At 45.7% G+C, this 25,889-nt stretch overlaps 1 protein-coding gene across 1 annotated transcript in view; it reads left to right on the plus strand.

The window, feature by feature from the left end:
• The window catches only part of Asator (tau-tubulin kinase asator), a 396,184-nt gene extending 372,243 nt beyond the window's left edge, over positions 1-23,941 (plus strand). Inside the window, exon 13 of the mRNA XM_075865818.1 lies at positions 23,607-23,941. Within this exon, the coding sequence (XP_075721933.1) occupies positions 23,607-23,688 (82 nt within the window). The 3' untranslated portion in view covers positions 23,689-23,941. The remainder of the gene's footprint in view (positions 1-23,606) is intronic.
• Positions 23,942-25,889: the final 1,948 nt, after the last annotated feature.

Below are 25,889 nucleotides of genomic sequence, written 5' to 3' on the forward strand. Positions count from 1 at the left end.
TTCGTAGTTTGAAGCAGACGAAGGAGCGCATGTGTGTTGCTTTGTCTCAACGGTTTCTTTTCTTAATTATGAGCTCAGCTAAGTGCAATTTCTTCAGTGACTTTGTGCTGTCTACTTCACTGATTCCTTTGTGTATTAATTCCTTGTAAACCAACTATTGTGAAAAGAAATCAGGATTAGTTTGTCACCTATTGAAATTAGCCATTTTCACTATAGATGTTTTACAAAGAACAAAGTTGCTTAGCAATGCGTTTACGAGGAATAAACTTCTCACAAAAAGTGTGCAAATTCAGTAACTACGCTAACTTGATTTTATTTGGCTTCTTAAAAAGCGCTCGTTTCTTTTCTGCTTAAGGGCTACCTCCTGAAGTGTAGTGTAATATATCCTAGATGTTATCCCGTATAGTCATGCCCATTACCCTCTGTTTGCATACTTCGCGGGGGGCTCAATCACATGCATATTTATTTTTTGGTAGTCTCGGCTGTTATGAGTTACTATAAGATCACGTATTTCTGACGCAAATGAACAATTTAGGTAGATCTTTTGCATTTGTTGTGTCAAAATACCAAACTTTTTTAAAGGGACACTCGAGTGAAACAATAAATTGATTTGAATGAATAAATTGTACGCCAAACCCTCTTGACGTTAATTTCACCATCAGACGTTTAAACTGGGGGTATTGTACTTCGAGGGAGGTTGAGATCTTGCTTGGCGAAAAGATTTTTATCGGGCAGATCCAGCTACCGGCGAACGATGACCACAACCTCCGATCATGGACTCTGATTTTTCAAGTCTCCACCAAGTTTTGGTGGCTATCGTGCAAGGAGATTCCCTTACGTAAAGAAGAAAAAAAAGGGAAAATCAAGTAGTGCTACGAAGAGCTGAATTATAAGAGAACGTAATAAACAGTAGAACTCAGTTTTAATTCGAGTTGTCTGACGAGACAGTACGTCACCGAGAGTGCTGTTGAAGCGTTGACGTGTAAGATCATAGGGGCTTGCGGTGTGGTGAACGAAGTGGCACTCACGCAGCCACGCTGTGATGAAGTCGGAAAAGAACACACGACCACGATCCCTTAGCAACTCTCCAGGTGCTCCATGACAAAGGACTAGATTGTGCAGAATGAAAGTGGCAACGTCCTTGGTTGTATATGAAGGAACGGGTGAAGTTTCGGTGTACCGCGTGAGGTGGTAAACGTGGACGATGATCCGATGTTTACCGTCGGCAATTCTGAGAAAGGAAGCGTAGATTTCAAGGCCGACGGGGTCGAATGGTCAGATGGGCATGACAAAAATAATAAGGGTCCCATGGCAAGTTGAGGTAGAGCCTTGCGTCTCTGGCACTTGAAACAAACCCGAACGCATTGCCGAATAAAATGAAACGTGCTGCGATTGAACCCTACTACCCTCCCCCTGGAGGATCGCGGGCTGCTTCCGCGTATGCACGAAGAGGTTTAGCCTCACCACCGCGTCGTAGGCCTTCTGGACAACCTTGAGTTGCTGTAGGAGGACCGGGCTCTTGAGCGGAAAATGAAAGTCATTTTCAGAAACTTATTGGCATTCTTCTTGTAACAAGAAAGATCTCAGTGATTTGAAAGGGTGCTGTAAGTCAAAACAAAGTGACACTGTGGAGCCCCACAGTCGCCACTGAAGAAGGGTGCGAGTTGGACCGGGAATGTCAGCGTTTTTTTGTACTGTAAAGGGTGTTTTCACTTTTAATGAGTATGTTGGTTAGCACCCCTTTTCCAACGTTATCTGCTCCCCAACCAGACAGAAGTTGGCCAAATATTAACTTTTAAGAGTATTTTGGTAGCGTGAAAAAATTCATTTTCTCTTTAGTGTCATATAACTACGCCCGGGGCTTTCACTTATTCCGATATGACGATACATAATGATTAAATCAATGGGACATAAAATATATCAGTTTGAGCAATGATGATGTTGATGCTATCTTTTTTTTTTCTTTGCAACGGGTCGCGCTGTTATGCGACCCCCGCCTAGCACCGCCAAAATAAAAAGAGCAATAATATTACTAAAAAGCACACAGGAAAGGGAGGGAAGAAGTGTACATTTAGAGGCTTGTTTTTGGTTTAGAAGAACTATAGCAATGATGACAAGGGAAGCGTTGTTAGTAACCGCAATGTAAATCTGAAGAAAGAAAGGTGGACGAAACGATAACGTTCCGCTGGCAGATACGAGGAACGTTAGACCCAATCTCTAAAGCAGTGATGACATCAACAGAGACATTTATAAGGATATTAGTTTGAACATCAATGGTTTGGTCACCGGAATCATGTTATAAGAATCACAACTAATGTCATTCGAGACTGGTTGGAGACTTCGGGCACTCTTCGCATCTCAGATTTGTTGACGAGAATTTTCGTCGTTTTTAGGGCTGACTCAACATTTTGGATTGCGAGGAACCTTCAAGGGCTTTCACCATTACAGATATTACGCTCGTGCAACGTAAGCGTACAAAACAACACTCGTTCACAGTTTCCATAACTAGTTTTTGCCCAATTTTTCCCAAACGTATCATCTGTTCAAGCTGAACTAATCAGAATGAACAATATGGAAGAAAATGTGACTGATAGGAAAACAAGGTTAGCGGCTTTGCTGGGCAATTCGCCAACAATAAAACTTCGGGTTTCTGTCTGTAACAATGAAACTGTTGGTCCTCTATCTTGCCAGCAAAAGTTAGGGGAAGTATTTGAAAATTTTAGTATTTTTTTACCTTGAGCAAAGTTTGCTCAAGGTAAGGGGACACAAGATGACACACAGCGCTGCTCCGTGTTCTTTTTGGATCCTTCCCATTACCTTGCGCTATCTTTGTCACTCGATGAATCCGTGCGAACAAGCCTTGCAACTTTATTCGAAATAATTATTGTGTATCTTAAAGGACTTAACATGTGATGGGCAAATACGCAACTCTGCACAAAACTTTCCACCATTTTACGCCTAGCATCCAGTTGGTTAATGTTGCCTGGAATTGCAGCTGGTATTCTTCCGCCTAAATGAGCCCATATTGACAGTTCAGGGATCTGTAAGGTAAAGTTTGACTTGTGTAAATTTGCATAAGTTAGTATACTGCTCATTTCGCTTTGACTGTCATTTAAAACATACGTTTACACGTAGTGCTGTCTAAGTTATTCGCCGAATTGTCATATAACAACTTTTCAGTTAGGTAGCCATATAAAATTGCAAGAAAAGGTACAGGTATTGATTTTCGGCTATGTTCTGACCATAGCTATCTGAAAAGCCAAGGACCACAAGATCGCTCTGATCAGTGCGCATGAGCACTGCTTTGTTATATATATATATATATATATATATATATATATATATATATATATATATATATATATATATATCCGTAGGGGACAAGGCGCACGCACGAAGTGATTTTATTGATGTTTCGGCCGCGGATCCGGCGTTCATCAGAATACAGCTTATGGCACGAGTGCTGTTTATATACATGTGCATATCAATAAGATAAAATATGAAAACCGGCATGAAAGGCAATATATGGGCATATATATATGCAAGTCACACAATTTGAAGGGCACCTGATACACGAGTAAAAAGATATCGTTTTTATGCACGAGCACGTGGCGAGCCCGTTGTTTACGAATAAAAACTAAAACGCATAAAAGATAAAGCACATAAAATGAAGAATAGTCTGACCGGTAATAGCAAGGGGAAAAAGAAGAAAAATAATAAAATATTAACAAAAAATCACAAAGACGTTACAAAGCTGCTACGTAATCAACCGATACAGACAATGTAGTGGGACTTGCTGAGCAAGGTTGAAAAAAGATGGACAGGGTGATACAGGTTACGCAGATAGGCAACTAAGTTTTCCTACGTTTTCATTTAGACCAGATGCGATGGCGTCGAACTTATAGATGAGGAATGATTCACGGGCTTCTCTCTCATAATTTGTGCGAAAACGAGATTCTAGTAATGTGTCATGTAGATTTTCAAAAGAGTGGTCAGGGAGGTAGGTGCACGTGTCTTGAAATGGGCAAGTGGGGCAAGGTGTTAGCATGAGATTTATGGTTGTTAAAACGCAGTCTAAGAGGCTCGTCTGTTTGACCAATGTACTGTATTTCACATAGCGCACATTCTATCATGTATATCACGTTCTTAGAATCACAGTCAAGATTGCCTTTGATTTTTAAGGAAAAGTTGGAACCAGTACTGGTGACTTGTTGACGTGTGTCCATGTACGGGCATACTTTGCATCGCGCTTTTCGGCAAGGATGGCACCCGATCGTGTCAGGACTGTCTGCTTTCAACGATAATGACGATGAGAGTATGTCTCGAACAGTTTTAGCTTTGCGATACACTGCTTTAAGTGGTTCGGTGAAAATGGTTCTTAAGCGTTCACTTTGCATTAGAATATTGTGGTGCTTTCTCAGCACATTCAAAACACGCGAAACTGACGCAGAATGGGTAAGGACTAAGTTTGTCTGCGGTGAGGGAGTCGAGTTTTTAGCAGCGCACAACAGCGTTCTACGATTATGCATGTCGGCACGTTTTATTGCGTCATCAATTAATTGCGGTGGATATTTCTGTTTGACTAGAGCCTTCTTTAGTGTTCTGCAATTTTTTTTCAAACTCTCATTGCTCTGAGCAGATTCTTTTAAAGCGTAAGGCCTGACTGTAACGGATGCTAGTTTTGCAATGTTTCACAAGGCTACTGTCACAGTGCAAATACTGTTGCCGGTCTGTAGGCTTCCTGTATAGAGCAGTGGATTGCTCATCATTTACAGCTGAAATGCCTAAATCAAGAAAACTAAGCGTTGATGTGGAATAAGTGTGAGGAAATGATATTGATAGATGGGCATCATTAAAGTCAGATATGAAGGAAAACAACTCCTGTTCACCATGCGGCCAAATAAGGAAAATGTCAACGATGTAACATTTATAATAAAAAGGTATCAGCGCGCGGGTTCGCGAAAATTCACTTTCAAGCTGGTGCATGAATATATTGGCGTAATTGAGTCCAATACGCGTACCAAGTGACGTGCCGCTAACTTTGACATGGTGTTGCCCATCGAATTGAAAGTTATTTAGCTCTAAAATGAGCCTAAACAATACTGCTAATGTGTTGCTGTCGATAAATTTAGCCGGTGATGCTGCTTCATAGGACCCGGCGACTGCTGCTATTCCGTCTACATGCACAATATTGGTGTATAAAGACGCTACGTCTAATGTGACCAAAAAAAGAACCTTGAGGAATAATCAGATCAATTATACCAGAAACAAAGTCGGTAGTGTCCCCTACGTAAGACGGAAGTGATGCTGGGAAACTACTGACCATAGAATCGACAGAGCTGGACAATTTTTCTGTGACAGTACCTATACTTAAATAATGGGACGGCCGGGGTTGTTTATCTTGCGTATTTTAGGCAAGACGTGAAAACGACCGGGAACAGGACTTAGGGGAATAAGAGAATGAATCGCAATGTCAGGCACCTTTTTGTTTTCAAGAAGCTCTAGCAGAGTGCTCTGGACAAGAGATTTAAATTGTTCAGTGGGGCCATGATCCAGACGCTTGTAAAAACTCGTGTCTGCGAGCTGTCTTTGGGCACTGCTTCCTAATCAGACTTGTTCAGTACGACAACAGCCCCACCTTTGTCCGCCGGCTTGATGATGATGTCGTTGCGACAGGACAAGACATTTAGTGCTTTCATTTCGCTGGTGAATTGGTTACGGCAAAACGGCGTTTGCTTTCGATACGACTGTAGTACGTCTCATTGTAGAGCTTTGATATACATATCTAAGCATCTGTCTCGTTGTGAGGGAGGTACCCAACGTTTTCCAGAAGGTAATGCGCTTGTGGAACGATTTGTATTTTGCCGGTCCTGAAAAAACTCGCGCAAGCGTAAGTTGCGGGCAAAATTATCCAAGTCTTTCAGTAATTTAAGTTTACTGTGTCCACCTGTGGCAGGACAGAAATTTAGACCGCGGAACAGAACACTGCGCTCCTCAGCAGTTAGTACATTGTCCGAAATATTTACTATATTGTTCTGCTCCTTGACGATATGTTTGTCAATGGAAGGTGACAAAGAAGTATCGGGGTAAGCTTGCACCAGATTCGTTTGCAAAGGGACGTAATTGCATGCATTGTTCTGGCTAGGGCACGAAACACCATCACGCGACATTTTCTTGACTTTCAATACGTAAATTTCACGATGCTTTTTAGATGCAAATGCCTCTAGTGCGGCGGATTCATTAGACGAGAGGCCTAAATTTGCTGGCATTTGATTTTGAAGTTCGACGCCGTCGCATCTGGTCTAAATGAAAACGTAGGAAAACTTAGTTGTCTATCTGCGTAACCTGTATCACCCTGTCCATCTCTTTTCAACCTTGCTCAGCAAGTCGCACTACATTGTCTGTATCGGTTGATTACGTAGCAGTTTTGTAACGTCTTTGTAATTTTTTCTATTATTTTATTATTTTTTCTCCTTTTTTCCCCTTGCTATTACCGGACGGACTACTGTTCATGTTATTTGCTTTATCTTTAATGCGTTTTATTTTTTATTTGTAAACAACGTGCTCGCCACGTGCTCGCGCATGGAAACGATATTTTTTTACTCGCGTATCAGGTGCCGATATCGTCTCCATAGTATCATGGAAACGATATCTTTTTACTCGTGTATCAGGTGCCTTTCAAACTCTGTGACTTGCATGTATATATGCCCGTATAGCGCTTTTCATGCCGGTTTTCATATTTGTATCGCATTGATATGCACATGTATATGAACAGCACTCGTGACATAAACTGTATTCTCATGAAGGCCGGACCCGTGGCCGAAACGTCAATAAAATCACTTCGTACGTGCGTCTTTTCCCCTACGGATAATCTTACCCGCACCCAGCATCACTTTTGTTTTTGGTATATAAATATAAATATATATATATATATATATATATATATATATATATATATATATATATATATATATATATATATATACGTTTCGCCCGGGGCACGGCCGAAACGTAAATCGATAAAGTAAGTGCTTGCTTTCTCCTACGTGTACCAGCTTCTTTTCCTATATTGCCACAGAGACTAATTACACTATCCGATATTATGAAGAATCAGCATCCACAGTCTTATGCGCGCTCGTGCTTGTGGCCGCATGACTCATGCCTCTCGTTTACGGGCACGAGTCAGTGTGCGTTGCACCTGCGAAGAAGAAGAAGGCGCGTTAGCAAATAAACAGTTTTCGTTTTGAAACACTCTAGTGGACTCTTTCATTTTTCGCACATAATTTTCAGGGCACAAGTTCGCCCATAATAAACTGGTTTTGGGTGTTTCTTCTCTTAAATTTGTTACATTCTGGTAGACCGTGCTGGGTATGATTGGAAGCCCCCTTGGCGCAAGAGAGCGGAGCTCCGATCCTCAATGATTGGAACCTGGCGAACTGACTCCGGTACACCAGCGTTCAAGCCGCGGCCTTAGAGGAGAGCCGCCTGAATTTGCACCCCTCCCAGTGCTCCAGAATCACAAGCAGCGTCCGCAGACAACGAAAAGATTCTTGGCAGGGGATATCTCCGGAACTTATTCTGTCGCCACTGTGTTTGCATGAGCGCTTCCACGGTGACACGTTTGAAGATGTAGAAAATTGGTTAGAACACTTCGAGCGTGTTGCAAAGACCAGCAGCTGGGACGAAGCAAATAAACTGCGTCACGTGTACTTCGCATTGGAGGATGCAGCAAGGACGTGGTATGAAAACCACGAAGCGTTCATACCAACATGAAAACAGTTTCGACGACAAATAGTAGCTACATATGCCACTACCGATCGTCGGGACAAGGCGGTGAATGCTCTACAGTCCAGGAACCAGCTCACGAACGAAAGCGTTGGCACGTATATTGAGGAAATGTCCCGCCTTTTCAAATGCGCTTACCCGAACATGAACGAAGAGAAAAAGCTGCGTCAGTTGATGCGAGGTGTCAAACAGGAGTTATTTGCCGGTTTGGTACGCAACCCATCTCGTACAGTTGCTGAATTCTACACCGAAGTTACCTCTATAGAGCGGGCATTGCAGAAGCGCTCCCGTCACTACACTCATAATACGAGTAGTGTTCGCGCGGAAGTCTTCTCAGGAAACCTTGGCAGCAGCAGCGAAGCGTTGAGGGAAAAGATGCGATCCACTGTGAAGGAAGATCTCCAGAAGCTGCTGCCTCCACAAGCCGTACCGCCAGTTGCGTCTCTCACTGCCCTGATCAGATATGAAGTTCGCCAAGCCAATCTACAAACGGAACCCAAGGCGCAACCTGTTCGACTCGAACATCAATTGCTGGAACGCCCCGTACCGACTGATGCCGATGCTGTGCGCCAGCCTGCCGTGCATACTGCTTCGTTTGCAGCTCCCAGTGGCTACCGACCGGTTTCGCGTGGCTCAAACTATCCAGCTAATTCCAGGCCACGAAAAAGCGACGTGTGGCGCAGACCCGACAGAACGCCGCTATGTTTTTACTGCGGTGAAGCTGAACACCTGTACAGAATGTGCCCATATCGACGAATATGTCTCCGTGGGTTTTCCCGCAACGCGCCATGCCCACGAATAGTGAAAGACCCGTTGAAATCGAAGATTACTTGTCCGGCCATCTGTTTCCAACTGCTGGTTTCCAGCATCAGCCTAGATCACCAGCGCCTGCTCGCTGTCGATCACCAAGCCCTCGACGATTTAGTTCACCTTCTCCAACTTGAACCTCAACACGCCGTCGTTCAAGCAGTCCCTACCAGGAAAACTGAAGCCAGCGACCTGTGGAGGCAAGGCCGCTGATGTCCGACCAATTGAAGATCCTCCGCCAAGGTCTCAGTGCAGCAACTACCAGCGGAACACTAACACTAGGTTAGGCAAAAACAAAATTTCTTCAGACTTACGCGTAACCGTAGACGGGTGTGAATTTAATGTTTTAGTTGACACAAGTTGTAAAGGAAAACTACCGATCGGCGAAGAAACCAGACCGAACGCCGTTTCTCGTTTTCAATTTCTTCTTCTTCTTTCTTGCAGTACTAGTCTGCACACGTTTATTCCTTTTCTTTTCCAACATACTCCCGCCCCCCAGTAGCGTCGTTCAATTCTAATCTGTACAATTTCTGTACTGGTTTTCTGAAAATCTTCTCGTCTTGAGCTGTCATTCGACAAGCTCGTATTATTCCATCTTGTCCAGGGTATGGGTCTGTGATACGCCCAAGGGGCCAAACTCTTCTGGAAATACCAGACTCTTCGATTATCACCACGTCATTTACTCGGAGGCAATTCCTGGGATGAGCTGGGTATAGGTGAAGTGCCCGGAGTTCTAATAAATACTCTTTTTTCCATCGCATCCACATATGACGCATCATCTTCTGTCGGTATCTCAACTTTTTGCTGATGTCTCTTCGACCAGCTTGAGCACTGATAGCAACGTAGTCATTGTTGCTCTGATCCGGAGGCGCTAACAATGAACGTCTAACAAGAAAATGCGCTGCACATATGAGAGAGGGCTCTTTGGCGTCCGTATACGTGTAGGTCAGCGGTCTTGAATTACCAACCGCTTCTACCTCTAGTAGCATCGTTTCAGCTTGTTCGCTGCTGAGCTTGCTTTTTCCTATCACCTTGCGCAACGATGACTTGACAGTCCGAACAAGCCTCTCCCACCAACCACCTGGCACGATAAACTTCCACTCTATGCGGTAGTTCAGCAGAAAAGATGTGAATGGAGGGCTCTTTATGACACTCCAGATGTTTCTGAGGTCCCATGACGATCTCTTGAAGGCAAGAGCGTTATCCGAGTACATTGTTGCGGGTACACCTCTGCGAGCAAGAAACCTCCGGAACGCTAGCAAGAAAGCGCTGGTCGAGATCGCACTCGTCAGTTCAAGGTGCACTGCTCTAGTCGTCGCACAGGTGAACAGCGGTATATAAGCTTTTGATGTGTCACCATGTAGCTCACGTTGCTTTATATATAGTGGACCTGCTAAGTCCAATCCTACTACATCAAATGGCCGTGACGATAGAAGACGGTCTTCAGGCATCGGCGCATATTGCATGTTTCCAGGTTTCACATTGTAACTTTGGCAGAGAAAGCATTTGTTGATGATTCGTTTGACTTCTTAATGAGCGCAGATGATCCAATACCGCTGTCGTATTTGCCTCATTGTGTTTGCCACACCACCATGCAAAGCTCTGCAGTGAGCCTCAATCACCACCAGAGACGTGAAAGGATGTCTCTTTGGCAGTATGACCGGATGTTTTTCGTGATATGTGGCGTCCATTCTCTCGAGTCGTCCGCCAAGCCGAAGCTGTCTGTTTTGGTCTAAGAAAGGAAGATCGATCAGCCTAGACTGTTTGGGGAGTGGGTGTCCAAGCTGCAGTTGTTCGACGTCGTTCACGAATACTTCCAGCTGAGCATATCGGACCCAAAACATTTCAGACTTGCTTGGCTGCCGTGCCGAAATCGCTTCGCTGAGTGAAGTTTGAAGTCCACGGCATTGATCCACAAAGAGAAAGACCCAGGCGGTGACGCGCAAGAGCTTCTGCAGGTCACTATGCTTCCTTATATCGATCACCGGGTGTGAGTTCCTGGATGACGCTTGAAGAAAAACATGTTGCGTTTCAATATCTGCCTCTTCGTTTATCGGTTTGTACTGGTTAGGTTCTGAAGGCCAGCTTGATTTTGGCTGGGACAACCATTCAGGTCCATGCCACCAATAGCGACATGCACGTAGAGTCCTTATTGGTATGCCTCTAGTCAGTACATCCGCCGGGTTGTCTTCGCCCGGGCAGTAGCGCCATAACGCTTTTTCAGTAATTGGCGTTATTTCAAACACTCTGTGCTTTAAAAATTGACTCAACTTGTTGTAGTTTCCACGGATCCAGCTCAGTGCGATCATGGAATCAGTCCACATGATGCAATTGAAATGTTTGAAATCCCACGAAGAGCAAATGTATTTTAGCAATCTGGCTCTCACTACCGCGGATATAAGCTCTAGCTTTGGAAGCGTTAATGTCTTAATAGGTGCCACTCTTGACTTCGCTACTATGAGAGAGGTAGCTGAGTTTTTACCTTCATCAAATGCTCTCAAATAGGCACATGCTCCATAAGCCTTCTGGCTGGCGTCGACGAATGTATGCAGTTCAGCCTCTTTAAGTGCTCCATGCAGTCCGTCTCTCACGCAATGCAAAATCTTTATGTGGCCGAGCTTTATTATATCGGCACACCAGGCTGCCCACTGCGTCTTGATCTCCGCGGGCAATTCTTTATCCCAGGAATGGCCTAAAACCCAAAGGCGTTGAAACAAAAGATTCGCGGTGATGGTGAATGGCGTTAGAATGCCAAGCGGGTAATAAATTCGAGAAGCAACCTTCAGTAGGGTTCGTTTCGTGTCGAGCTGGCCAGCCACTAAATACTGGGCCACAGACTTGGAAGAGAATTTGAAGTAATCATTTCATATATCCCATTGCATTCGCAAGACCGTAGCTGCTTCTCCGGATGCTCCTTCTACTTGCTCCTCCTGCTTGTCAAAAATGTTCTGCAGCTGATGGTCATTGGTCTTCCACTTTCTGAGCCTCATGCCAGCATCTTTCATAATTGCTTTCGACTGCTCATACATGCGCCAACCTTCATGGAATGTCTCCGCACCCACCTATACATCGTCGACATAAAATGCCTTCTTTAATGTAGAAGCGAGCTTTTTGTCTTCACATGCGTTATCTAAGTGGTAGTGAATAGTTGCCATGAGCAAGAAAGGGCTTGACGTTCATCCAAACGGTACCCGTGTCATGCGCCATTCGACGAGCTTACGGTGTTGGCTTACCGAAACAGAGTCACTTCGTAGTGTATTTCGTATTGTATGTCGTCGGGTCCCGGTGCAGGTTTCTTGCCTGCTGCTAACACTGTACGTATTTCTTGATAAGTAATTAAGCAGTTGTATGGTTCGTTTGTGTTTTCACTTGTTGGAAGTCTTTGTTTTTCGGCTGCGTGATTTTGTTTCAGAAATGATTGTGTATAGTGTGACGAGCTGGAAACAGCACAGAAGAATTCACCTAGAATATTCGCCTGTTCTTCAATACTTGTCTGTACGTGAGCAGGCATCAGCAACGGTACAGTTAACGGAAAAAACTTGCCGTCTATCTTCCGGACACGTTCCCACATCTTTTTGATGTGGTGGTGCTGTTTATGGAAGAGATGTACTTTTGCCACGATGCTTTTTCAGCATTGCGACGGATGTATCTGGCCTCGGCTCTAGCTTTCCTAAAACTTACAAAGCTTTCCGGTGTTGGGTACCTGCGAAAGGTCCCCCAGGCTTTATTTTGCTTCTTTTTAGCTTCTCTGCATTCGTATGTATACCATGTTTTGCGATTTTTTTTTGCGAGTCCAGATGTCTGAGGGATAGATAGCCGGGCAGCTGTTACGATGCAGTTTGTAGTACATTCGTTTTGTTCATCTATGTTGAGACCTTCTGTCCCTAGTTTTTCCAGGAAAGCATTTTCTTAGAAGAGGGCCCAGTCGGCTAAATATAACTTCCAACTTGAACTGGTATAGCGCATTACGGGGAAGAAGAAACGGCCGAGCAGACCGACACAAGAGGACAGAGCGCTAACTTCCAACTGAGCTCCGTCCTCTTGTGTCGGTCTGCTCGGCCGTTTCTTCTTCCCCGTAATGCACTATACCAGTTCAAGTACGACGAACCAACTCGCCCAACCTTCAACACTCGTAACTTCCAACGCCGTGTTTTTTGTTGAATGACTTGAGGTGTTGTTTGGCTGATTAGTATGGGCAGATGGTCGCTTCCATTTGGGATATCCCACTTAAAATCTATAAAAACAGAAGGTGAGCAAAATGATAAGTCTATGCAGCTCAATTTTCTTCAGCTAGGATAGCAGTAGGTTGCTTTTCCTGTATTAAGTAGGCATATGTTATTGCTCATTAAAAAATTTTCAATTATTTGGCCTCTATAGTGTCAATTTTTTCACTACATCCTCCAACCACCAAAAATGACTCTGGCAGCTGTTCTATAAGGTGTTCTAAATCAGAATTGGATATTTCATGATGTGGCTCAAAGTATGCGCTGCACAATGTAATCGATTTAAAAGTGTAGGTGGTAGCCGCCACGGCTTCTATTCTCGTTGTAAGTTTGTGTTGTCGCGCTGGTACTCCGCTCTTGACTATAATTGCAACACCACCCGAGAGAATACTTGCCTTCTCTCGGTCGTGCCAAAATACACTTCTCTCGGTCGTGCCAAATACACAAGTTTTTCAAGATGTTTCTATGTTTAGGACATAGATTGGTTTTTTGTAAACACAAGGCTACTGGTGAGAAAGTGGCTAGTATTTCCTTTATGTCGTTTAGGTTATGTAGGAGTCCCTTGCAGTTCCAGTGTGTAAAAGCCATGTTAAATGTTACGGGTAGTGTATAACTCAAGTTTTGTTATCAGGCCCAGTGATTCTGGGCTTGTCTTTTTTTCGATCTAAGGAGTCCCGCCGTCGTTCTAACGTCGACGGTCCAGAACTACCCTGACTTTGGTCCATCGCATCGCCTGACACGATGGACGTCCGTCCTGATTGTACGGATTTCGTTTCGTTTAGCCTCGTCGCATGAAGAGAGGCTTTGAGGCTCGCTGACCCTAGGATTCACACAGCCTGAGTTCGAGGTAGTTGTGCAGTGGAAGCTGCGGCCACTTTGGGCGCTGGGTGCCCTGCCCTGACGTCACTAGATGTGCCCGGGGCAGGCACTGAAGGCCGCTGTGTTGCCGCACCCTGTTGCAGCACAACGGAGTATCTTCTGCTTTCCATCAACGAAAGACGCTTCCGTGCTTCTCTGAAGCTGATGTTTTCCTTAACTTTGAGAGTAACAACGCTTTTTTTTCTTGTTTCCACATTGGGCAAGCACGCAAGTACGCAGGATGACTACCCTCACAATTCACAACGTGGTGTGGTTCGACTGTGCCATTTTCGGAAGTGTGTTCGTGAGAGGCACAATTATCACATGTCTTTTGGCCTCTGTACCTCTGCGAGCCGTGGCTGTTGTTATGCCACAGACATTTTCCGAATTCGGGAGCACGTCTCACGAGATCGAGCGCTGTTCCGACGAACTCTCCCCCCTCCCAGCACCGCCTTCCGTGCAGTTTCGGGGATAACGTCGCTTCCTCCGCCGAACCACCTTGCAGTTCCGGGTATGGCTGCGTCTCCTCGGCCAAGCCACTGTGCCGTTCCAGGGAACTGGTCTCGCAGAAAAGACCAAAACGTTATTTAAAGCCGTGCCGGCCCCATGTTAAGAGGATTTGTCCCAGCCGACGCTGTCGTGCTGGCCAGCTCTGTCAAAAAACGACAACCTGCTACAGTAAACGCTCCTTCTTTTTGTTGTTTTCAAAACGGATTGCCTCCCGCTTCGCCTTCGGGCAAAGGCTTCAGCGAAGTCCGCTCGACGGCTCGCCGCTCTTCGCCACCGCTACCCTCGCGACACAGCAAATTCCTAACAGTGGTGGCAGAGGTGGGATACGATATCCTACGTTTGGCAAGTCTGATCGGATCTCTGAGCACGAGGACGACCACCGTGATAGCGTTTGGCTACGCTGTGATACGCTACCCTACGTTTGGCACGCCGGATCGGACCTCTGGAAGCTCGAGTATGACCGACCAGATATCAGCGTTTGGATAAGCTGGAAACGCTACCAATTCTCATCGTTCGGCAAGCTGGGACAGGCAGCCCCGGATCTCAACACTTGCGGGTTGGACCGGATCCCTGAAGGCCAGAGGACTCCCACGGCACTGTTTGACAGCAGCCACGAGTTGGATTATCGTCGGCTACTTTGGTTGGGTGAGTGCCCAACGTTTACTTTTCATTTCGCCAGACCTCTCTAGCACAGGCAGATGTTAGGAGAGTATTTTGTCTTTTTTGTAGGTTATAATTTAAAATTCACGTACTTTAAACCATAAAATTAGCTTTGGAGTACGGTGATTATCAGTAGTAGAGCATCATGAGGGACCAGATCGCGATGGAGCAGTACCTTGGGGAGGACCTCCTCGAAAATTGTGGGGCCATGGGGATTTCCGCCAGGTCTGCTTAAACAAGGGAAGCGATTCTCGAGGTGATGCGGGCAGAGAATGTGACGGCCGAGGAAGCTGTCGAGTTTCGGGAGCTCATTTTCGAGAAAAGCCGTGAAGAGCTCGAAGCTCAAAGGCATGAAGAATGGAAGGCTGAAGAGAGTCGAGAAAGCAGAGAGGATGCTCTAAGAATGAAAGAGCTTGATCGTAAACTTGAAGTGGTTAAGTGGCAGCGAGCACAATACCGACTTGAACTCTTCGGAATAGACGAGAACATCGCGTCTTTTCTCGTTAATTTTGAAAAGGTTTGCGACGATGTTGGTGTTGGGCGAGACTTATGGTCGGAAAAGCTTGCCATGTTGCTTCCGTGCAAAGTCGCAAGCATTTTGGAGCGCTTATCCACCGAGGAAGCGCGTGACTTTGATAGAGTTAAACACGCTTTGATCGGCCACTTTGCTGCCCCGAGTCCTGCCGACTGCGAAAGTCCAGAATACAAGTACAGCACTGAAGTGCACAGCAAAGCGCTAGAAGTTGGAGCCCATCGCAAAGCGCAGGACGCCGACGTGCGTCAGAGAGAGCGAGATGAGGCGCGGCGTTAGGTGATCGAGGTGAAAGCGCGTGAAAATGAGGTTCGTCGAAGAGCGCTAGAAGTAGACGCGCGTCGAAAAGCACGTAAAGATAAGGCATGCCGAAAAGCCAAAGAAGCTGAGGCCCGTCGCGAAGAACAAGCCGCTGAAGTGTGCCAGAGAGAGCCGGACGCCGAAGAGAGTCGCGAGGCGCTGTACATTGAGGCTCGTCACAATATACAAAACGCCGAAGTGCGTCGGATAGAGCCAGACGCTGAGGTGTATCGTGAGGAGTTAGGGGCCGAGGCTCATCGCGTAGCTAAGAACGCCGAGGTGCACCATAAAGCGCAAAAGACGGAGCCACTTCACGGCGCTCGTGATCATGATGAATTGCGTCAAGTAGAGCAGGAGGCAGACTACGAAGGCCTGGGAACATGGGTTATCCTGGAAAGGGAGAGAGAACCTTCACGAACTAAAGAGACACCTTCAGGCGAGATGGTTTGCCTTAAAGGCGTCGGGAATCCTGTTCTGTCGCAGGCAGACACTGCTAGCAACGGGCCCGAGGAAAACCTAGCTAACCAGTCTGGAGCTTTGACTCCACAAAGTGAAGGCAGTGCACCTGCGAGTATGAATACCAGTGCTCTGAGCACGGCGATTAGTTTCGTTAGGCAGAATCGCTGGCGAAAACATAAGGCAAAGTCAAATAACGCCAAGCCTGCCAAAGTGGCTAAACGCCATGGCTCTCTAGAGGCCATACTCAATATCACGGCTGAGGTCGGGACAAAGCTCAGTAAGAAACAGTTGAAGTTGAAGTCGCTGCTGAGATCTAGATTAAACGCAGACCGCAACCCTCAGAAGCTGTGGAGTGCACGACTCCGCAGAGTTCACCTGAGAGAGTGCCACCTTGCTAATACGAGGAGTGTATCTTTTGTATTTAATTTTAAGAATAACCTTTTCTAATTTTGTCGCCCTCTTATGAGCTATGAATGCATCTGAATTTTCGTAAGTTTTCCTTTCCTTCCAATTGGAGAAGCAGGCATTGATATGTTTGTTTGATTAATTTTGTTTTCATAATATTTCAAAGGTAACAGTTAGTGTGTTTTATTTTAACAGATAAGGCTAAGTAAAAGCCCCTGTTTAAAATATCTTTTGTGTTTGACATTACATGTTACTATGCGCGTCAGTGTAGGTCAACTTTGCCCTTCGTTTTGTTTAACGCACACAAGTTTGATTTTCATTGTTATTTACTTATTTTTCAAGTGCGTTTTATCTTGTTGTGAAGATCATTGGCTGCGCGCATTGAAGTGAGAGCTTGAGGAGAACGAACTTTGTCAAGTTTGACAATCTTATGCTTGCAGGCAACGCAAATGTGCGTGATTCGGGAGTTCTTGGTGTTCTAAATTGTAGATTCGGGGCCAAATTGAGTTAACCTCGGCAGCTTCGATCATCCTCAATCTGCCCGGGTAACAATCGAGAATCGCACGCGAAAACAAAAATTCTGTTCGGTTTAGGGTCACGCACTGTAAAAGAGTGTCGGCATTGTGTATTCCTCCCGAGATTCGTTGCTCGTGATGCTATTTGTTAGCGCAGCGTAATCTCGAGGAAACATTTGGTTTCTGCTGGTCTGGCGATTTGATCAGAATTTGGAGGGCGCTTGCTTTGCCCAGAGTGGTTCGGCTTTGTGTTCTACTCCGTCGTTCCAGTGAACCTCTGCAAGCCAATGAAAGTCTCAACGGGCGGAGAGAGCGGAACGGCTACCGACGGTCAACCAGCATCCCTCCTTCCGAGCCGTGCTGACGGCTCAAAACTCCTGATGCATTGTCTGGCGGCGGGGGTGCTGTTATGCCACAGACATTTCCCTCCTTCGGGAGCACGTCTCACGAGATCGAGCGCTGTTCCGACGAACTGTCTCCCCCCTCCCAGCACCGCCTTCCGTGCAGGAGAACCGTGCAGTTCCGGGGATAACGTCGCTTCCTCCGCCGAACCACCTTGCAGTTCCGGGTATGGCTGCGTCCCTCAGCCAAGGCACTGTGCCGTTCCAGGGAACTGGTCTCGCAGAAAAGACCAAAACGTTATTTAAGGCCGTGCCTGCCCCATGTTTAGATGATTTGCCCCAGCCGTCGTTGGCGTGCTGGCTGACTCTGTAAAAAAAACGACAACCTGCTACAGTAAACGCTCCTTCTTGTTGCTGTTTTCAAGGCATAGGGTCTTCTATGTATTCATAGAATCAACACATAGGGTCTTCTAAATTAATGATGCGCTACAATATCCTTGACATTAGAAACTCTTACAGATCAAAGATTTGCATTCGGCTGTTTAAAGAAGTTTCCAGCAACTTTGAGACATTTTCAAGCCGGTACCTCAGTCGAGACACAGGGTACAATTTACGCTACACATCAATAGTAATGAAGAAGGCCAGTACAAACTATGGTACGCAAACCATTGAGTATGAAACTATCTCTTTATGTAATATGTATCCTAATGTTGTTAAAATAGCCAGAAGTTGTAAAACAATTCATGAATTTCAACAGTCAATAATGAACATGTTTCTTGCTTCGGAATTGGATGTGTTGTGTAAATATTAATATCTTTGGTTACTGCATTAGCATTGATACTAAGTGTTACTGTAAGTAAGCATTACTGGTCACTGCATTGTTATGTTCTTGTTGCTTAGTGTTTATGTTCTTGCTGTTACTATACAATTACTGTCATTACGTTCTTACTGTAATTAGCGATGATGTTCTTATTGTTCTAGTGAATATGTTCATGTTGACTTATTATGTTCTAGTGAAATTGCAACTTTCGAATCCGCTCTCTCTGCTGCCCCCGCGAGGTACGGCCTAGTCAGGGGGTTTAAGTCCTCCTTTTGCCTTGCAAACCCTGTATGTGTTATGCCCAAATAAAAAAATAAAGTAATAATAAAATAACGAACGGACGGACGGCAGCGCAAAAAAAAAACGGATTGCCTCCCTGCTTCGCCTTCGGGCAAAGGCTTCAGCGAAGTCCGCTCGACGGCTCGCCGCTCTTCACCACCGCTACCCTCGCGACACAGCAAATTCGTCGCGGGTTTGGTGTGTATGGGCGTAGTTTGAGTTTGGTGTATCCAACCTCCACAGTTTCTTATAGTATGCTCGATGCGAAAGTGAGAACGAAGTGCTTTGTTTGTATTTCCTTTTTTTCTCGTTTGATTTTTATTCTGTACACATTTGTGACGTTTTGATCCTTCAGTCCATCCAGGAGTTCTTCACTTACATATTTGAGGTCATCAACAGAAGTTCATCCTCCGTCATCATCAGAGGTCATCATCAGTGTTTAGTGATCGGTGAGGTGTAATAGACACTGGAATGTCTTAGAAGGCAGTGATTTTTGAAAGGTTCTCATACTGGTGCTTGTACAGTACTTCCAAAAAAAAGGTCACCATTGGCTAGTTGCTTGATTTTACACCCTTGCCTTAAGGTGTCGGTTAGGGTTCTCGATACTTTGGAAGAGGAGACATGTCTCGCTGTTCTTTCTGCGTACTCGCTGTGAATCACGTGGAATCTTGGGAATGTGCATTAGTTGTTAGTGAAAAATTTTTATGTTACATCGGTGCGCGTCTTCTTTTGAGGGTGGCGATCAGGTTAAAAGACAGGAGAGTCCATCTAGTTTGTGTGTCTTTCAGCTGCAGTAGCAGCCGCCCGCCATGGAGCCCAACGAGGGGACGGGACAGGGTCTCACGTGCAAGACCTGCCCACGCCAGCTGTATACCACGACTATAACCGAATATGGCTTAAGTCAGGGTGGTTAGCCACGCACAACAAGTAAGCAAATAGAAGACAGGAGTAGACAGGACAGACAAAAGGTGGGGGGAAAGACGAAGATGTAGGAAGAGAGAGGTAGGAAAAGGCGACTGCCGATTTCAACTGGGTGGGTCAGCCCATAGGTGCGGTCTACGTGAAGCCGGGGCCAAAGGGGTGTGTTGCCTCTGTTGGGGGGCCTTAAAGGTCCAATCACCCGGCATCGGCTGAAACCCCCCGGATCCCCTTTTCCCCGGACACGGCAAAGCCACACACGGCTAGGCGTGGGAGGGAGTCGAACCCATTCCCCCCCCGCTAGCTCGGATCCTTGGTGTCGCTACACACCAAACGCCTGCTTACGCAGACGCCCCTGCGGGGACTAAAATTGGTCTCGCGTGACGTGAATAGATGATGAAAGTAAGCGACACATCCAAACATGATAATCATGACACGGAAGTCATGTACGACATCATTTACCTCCACCTCGTAACGTTGTGCTGATCTTATAGGGACATACCAACGTTTCTCATTTGTGCTTCCCCTATCATCGATTCCCACTGTACGTGGGATCTGCCAATTTTTTAAATGACATTCCAGAAACCTCAGTAGTGTTTATTTTATGCGACGATTGCTTATTTCGAAAGAGAAATTGACGTTATAGAATACATGCGGTTAGGCTTGTTTTGCGGCAATGGCTTCTCTTGCTTTCAGCGATGTTTTCATCGCTCTTGGTGTCGCTGGTGGGCCGTTTCGCCGAAATGCTGCATGTTCCACCCACGTTCACCTGTTTGATCCACATCAGAACCATGTTCATACCATCCGAGGAGTCGTCCAGAAAGCACCTTACGATTAATAACAGTCACGAAAATGCGAGCACGCTAGCGCAAACTGCCCCTCAAACGTGAACGCGTCAGCCGAGCACGTCCTGACAAAACCTGAACTTTTTGAACCAACCATGCCATCCGCAAGGATAACACCAAGTGGTTCTTTTTAAATGCGAAGCATTTTTTAATGTACTTCGGCGACTTTGAGCGTATCTATCTATCTATCTATCTATCTATCTATCTATCTATCTATCTATCTATCTATCTATCTATCTGTCTGTCTGTCTGTCTGTCTGTCTGTCTGTCTGTCTGTCTGTCTGTCTGTCTGTCTGTCTGTCTGTCTGTCTGTCTGTCTGTTTATCTAGCCACCTACGACTTTTAGCTCCCCTGGCCGTTTCAATAATGGTATCGATACCAACATTGGTATGGCATAACATGACTGTATGACGAGCCTAAGTGACTAGTCATGACATGAAAATCAGGATACGTATGTCATGAATGTCATAATTTACATATCATGGTCTTGCCGCTGTTGCAGTTATTTTGTTCACATGACATGTTACAAAACTGGCATGGTATGACGTGACTGCATGGCGAACACGAGTGACAGATCCTAACATGAAAGTCAGGATATGCGTATTATGATACGGCATGATACTGCATGCCACACTCTTGATGCGCTCGCGGCCGTTTCACTAGCTTCACATACACCCAATTTGGTATTACGAGACGTGAATGAATGACGAAGGCATGTGTCTGGTGAAAATATAATAATGAGGAGATGCGTGTCATGTAAAAACATGACTACACGCTACGCTGATGATGCGGTCGTGGCCGTTTCACTAGCTTCAAATATACCACATTTCGTATTACGGGACGTGAATGGATGACGAAGGTATGTGTCCGGTGCAAGCATAATAATCATGAGATGCGTGTCATGTAAGGTCATGACTACATGCGACGTTCATGATGCGCTCACAGCCATTTCGTTAGCTTCACTTATACCAAACTTGGTATTACGGGACATGCATGAATGACGAAGGTACGTGACTGGTTCAAACATGATAATCATCAGGTGCGTGTCATGTAACAACATGACTGCAGGCTACGCTTATAGGGCGCTCATTGTCGTTCCGCTAGCATTACACATTCAAAATATGTTGTTACCTGACGTCAATGGATGACGAATGTATACGACTGGTGCAAGCATGATAATCATGACACGCGTGTCATGTAAGAGCATGACAACATACCATGCTCGCGGTGGGCTCGCCGCCGTTTCGCTAGCTCCACATATACTAAATTACGTCTCACGTGATGTGAATAAATAGCAAAGGTGAATGACATGCCCAAACATGATAATCATGACAGGAAAGTAATGTACAGCATAATTTACCTTTCCCTCGTAACATTGCGCTGATTTTAAAGTGACATATCAGCCTTCCTCATTCGTGCTTCGCATATCACTGATTGGCACAGTTCAATGGGATCTGCCATTTTTTTGGCGTAGTTTGATGGCCTGCCAAGTGCGCCTACAAAGTACCGAATGTGCTCGGTTTTGTCGTGACACCTGTTGAACAAAACGAGTTAGGAGACTTCCTTCACTACAAGACATTTATGTAGTGTTTTTTTTTTTCTATCAGAGCAGCTGCCGGTGACATTGTGGCTTTGTGGGGGCCCACCTGCTTGTCTCGCGAACACCCCGGTTTCGATCCTCAATGAGCCGCATATTTTTTTTATTTTATTTCTTGTTTCTCGATTTTTCACTCACAACTAATGGTGCCGATGCCGACGACGGAACTTTTGCAACATGAGCTCTCTAACGCTATCGCACTGAAATGGCTCCTAAGGAAGGCTAAAGGCCCCCTGGAACACTTTTTAAGTAACCATGTAATGAACTCTATGAAAGAGGTTATTGCGTCACGAAATAAACGGCGCAAAAAATTTTAAAAATACGTCCAGTGCGAGTGGAGTTATTAAGATTCCTCGCATACTGCGATCGCATTCTCTCTTCTCTCGTCTCGACGAAAGCCCTGGAAGCTAATCAGGGAGAGATGGCTGGCGCAAAAACGTCAAATGCGCCTCGTGACCTTGATCACTTTCTTTTTCCTCGAATGCGCAGCTTTTTCAGTGTGATCGTGCGCCCACACTTGCACAAGTCGCGGCCTCCCGCAGCAACGTCTGTAACGACCGAGTGCGCCATGTTCAAATCAGCCAATGACTGATAGATAGGCTTACTTCGAGTGATTTTGGGCGTATTCCGTGATTTGTCGAGAGAAGAGAAAGCAATTTTTAGCTGACTTTGATAATTTATTACGAATTCCACACCACGTGCTGTGCTATAATATTTCCTTCACGTGTTGTCAGACTCGGGAGCCTCTACTACTGATCGGCAGCGCTTTCTGACCATGCTCGAAAATTGTTGATTGATTGATTGATATGTGGGGTTTAACGTCCCAAAACCACTATATGATTATGAGAGACGTCGTAGTGGAGGGCTCCGGAAATTCTCGAAAATTGTTGCAGGGCCCCTTTAAAATACCATATGCCCATTAATGAGCCAGCAATCGTTCTGTGTAGTGAAGTGAGTGATAAAGTGAGCGTTGCTCGCAGGCTCCTGCTTTTTTTGCGATAGCAACTACATGGACACCATCAGCTGGATTTTGCCGCCGCCGTCGCTCACCGAATTTATATATACGTAAACACATTGATGGAAATCGGGAAAGAAAAAAATCCAGAAAAGGGCTCTGGCGCGTGGATTCGTACTTGGAACTTCTGCATCGTGAGTGCAAAGCATTAAACACTTACCCACCGAGAAGCTCGTCTTTCAATGTGACACGGGAAGCTGTTTTATTACCACTTACCGGTGGTGAAGAAAATCTCAGAGTGGAATGATTGTGTTTTCAGCCTTAGCAGGAGAATGGCGTAATAAGCGCGCAGCAGTGCGCGGTGGCATGCGCCCTCATCTCTCACGCGTACTTTCCCTCGCAGAGAGGAGTGTGTGGTCGTAACGCCCCTAAACGCAGATTCGCGCGCCCTTATATCGCGGTTGGGAGCATCTTATGTCTTGCTTGTACTTAAGCTTTCACCGAAACGATTCTATTGTAGGTACCAGGCCCACAAAATCACTGCGATCATTGCATTGTCTGCGTTTGCGAAAAGAGCACGCTTTTCAGACACAGCGAAGTAACAACTGAGATGCTTATTCGTGTTCATTTGTACCTGTGAGTATGTTTCATGCGTTATTTGTGCGTGAGAAACGTGGGACACGTACGTTTGAATCTGCTTGTCATTCTGCGCGTGACCTTCCAATTTGTTGTCATCGCATTCATTGCTTCGCCTTTGTGTCAGAACTGTGACTTTTTTTTTCTTTCCTCGCTACCAGGAGGCGCCGGTATAGGCCACTGTCACCGAGCGACCTGCAGATGACCGGCAGCGAGTCGTCACGCGGGAACTCCCCGGACTGACCCCAAGGGCCAGCAGTGCGTGCCTGCAGCTACTGTTGCGTGTGTGTGTGATCATGCGTCGCCCTCTGGCGGGAGCCCCGAGGCCGCTGTGCGCCGAGTGCGAACCCTAGCGGCGACGGTGGTGGAGCACGTTTTCCCTTCAGAGCCTCGGGTTTCTTGCCTCTCTTCTGTAGTCAGCCGTGAAAATGGACGTGTCACGTTCTATGAACAACAAAGAGAAGGCGGGCAGAACGTTAGTAACGAGGGAGTGACGACGCAGCGCTGCGGATGGTCGTTCGTGAGCCATCCGCGGTGTGAGACTTTATGTTGTGCTCTCTCCTGGCGGCATGCTTGCCCTGTACTTCTGTCACCATTGGAAAGAGAGAAAAAAAGTTCTGTCTTCAAAGAGCAGCCCATGTGCCCACCATTTAGGAAATTTTGGGTTTTATTCTCAATACAACCGAACTAATGTACGATTATGTGTTGGTTGCTGTTGCATTACCGTGCATTAGAGACAGTGTTACCGTGCATTAGAGAATCCGCAAGATGGTCCCAACATTTTCAATTCTCGAGATGTTTTGCACACACACACACACACACACACACGCACACACACACACACACACACACACACACACACACATATATATATATATATATATATATATATATATATATATATATATATATATATTACAAGTACCTACATCGCCCATTGGGCATTGTTGTAGGGGGGTTACAGTAGAAAATACAATACAAAACAGAAAAATTAAAAGCAAATAAAGCGTGCATTACAGTATGCAGGAGAAATAAATACTTGTAGTACAGCATTAGAACAAAAGTACGAAACACAGGATTATACAACGAAAGCAGTAATTATACATATAAAAAATCAACAACCAAGAGAAGTACAAAGCCATCGTTAAATATATGGGTTATTTCAGCAGCTCAAAATGATGTTTCAATGGCTGTTAGGAAATTAGAATCAGAGAATATTGGTATTTTTAGCGCATTCCAGTCACTAATAGAATTTGGAAAGATAAAGTATTCAAGAACATTCAATCGACAGGTATATTCTCTAATTTTATATAAGTGATCTTTCCGTTCGGACATATAACTAGGCGTCTTTAAATACCGCTCTTTATTTAGCCCAGTCTTACCGTGATATATATTATAGATGAAACGAGGTTTATTGGCGCAAGTAGTACTTGCACAGCAGGTTCATTGATGCGGAAAGCGGGCGGCAGGAACCGACGCAGGAAACACAACGCTCGGGGCAACAGCTCGCGCTCGGCTCCTTTTGCTAAAGGCGTGACCCACTGCGGCACATCTTCTTCTTCCTCTCTACAATACCCCGGCGACGAAGACGAGCCATTCTGGCAAGTCAAGGTGATGAGATTAGGAGTGGGTCGTGATATGGCTTGAGACGACTCACGTGAACAGTCTCACGACCAAGGCACCGCCTGTCTGTAGATGGCGTGACCGGCTCGATCACGTATGTGACAGGAGATCGACGTTCGACGACGCGATAAGGACCGTGAAACTTGGGGGCAAACTTATCGGACAGACCTGGGGAGTGGAAGGGCAGTCGAAGCCAGACAAGCGAGCCTCAAAGCGGCACTTCTTTAGGTTAAGCTGGAGGTTTGCCTTGGTAACACACTGAAGAATAATGCGCAGACGGTCGACGAGGGTAGGGAAATCAGGAGAAAATCCGATAAAATTATCGAGGTAACATAAGCACATCTGCCATTTAAGGCCGCGTAAAATGCTGTCCATCATTCGCTCAGACGTTGCAGGTGCATTGCACAGACCGAATGGCATAACCATGAATTCGTATAGGCCATCCGGCGTAACGAACGCTGTTTTGGGACGGTCACACTCTGCCATCGGAACGTGCCAGTAACCTGAACGTAAGTCCAGCGAAGAAAAGAATTCGGCACCTTGTAGGCAATCGATGGCGTCGTCGATGCGGGGAAGAGGGTATACATCTTTCCGTGTAATTTTGTTCAGTCGCCGGTAGTCGACACAAAATCTAATCGAACCGTCTTTTTTCTTCACTAGCACCACAGGTGAAGACCAGGGGCTAGAAGATGGTTTGATGACACCGCGCTGAAGCATATCATCCACCTGTTCTGCAATCACACTTCGTTCCTTGGGTGATACGCGGTAGGGGCGTTGCCGCAAAGGAGGGTGCGTTCCAGTGTAGATTGTGTGAGCGACGG

Source organism: Rhipicephalus microplus, chromosome 6 (assembly GCF_043290135.1).
Source record: "Rhipicephalus microplus isolate Deutch F79 chromosome 6, USDA_Rmic, whole genome shotgun sequence".
NCBI lineage: Eukaryota > Metazoa > Arthropoda > Arachnida > Ixodida > Ixodidae > Rhipicephalus > Rhipicephalus microplus.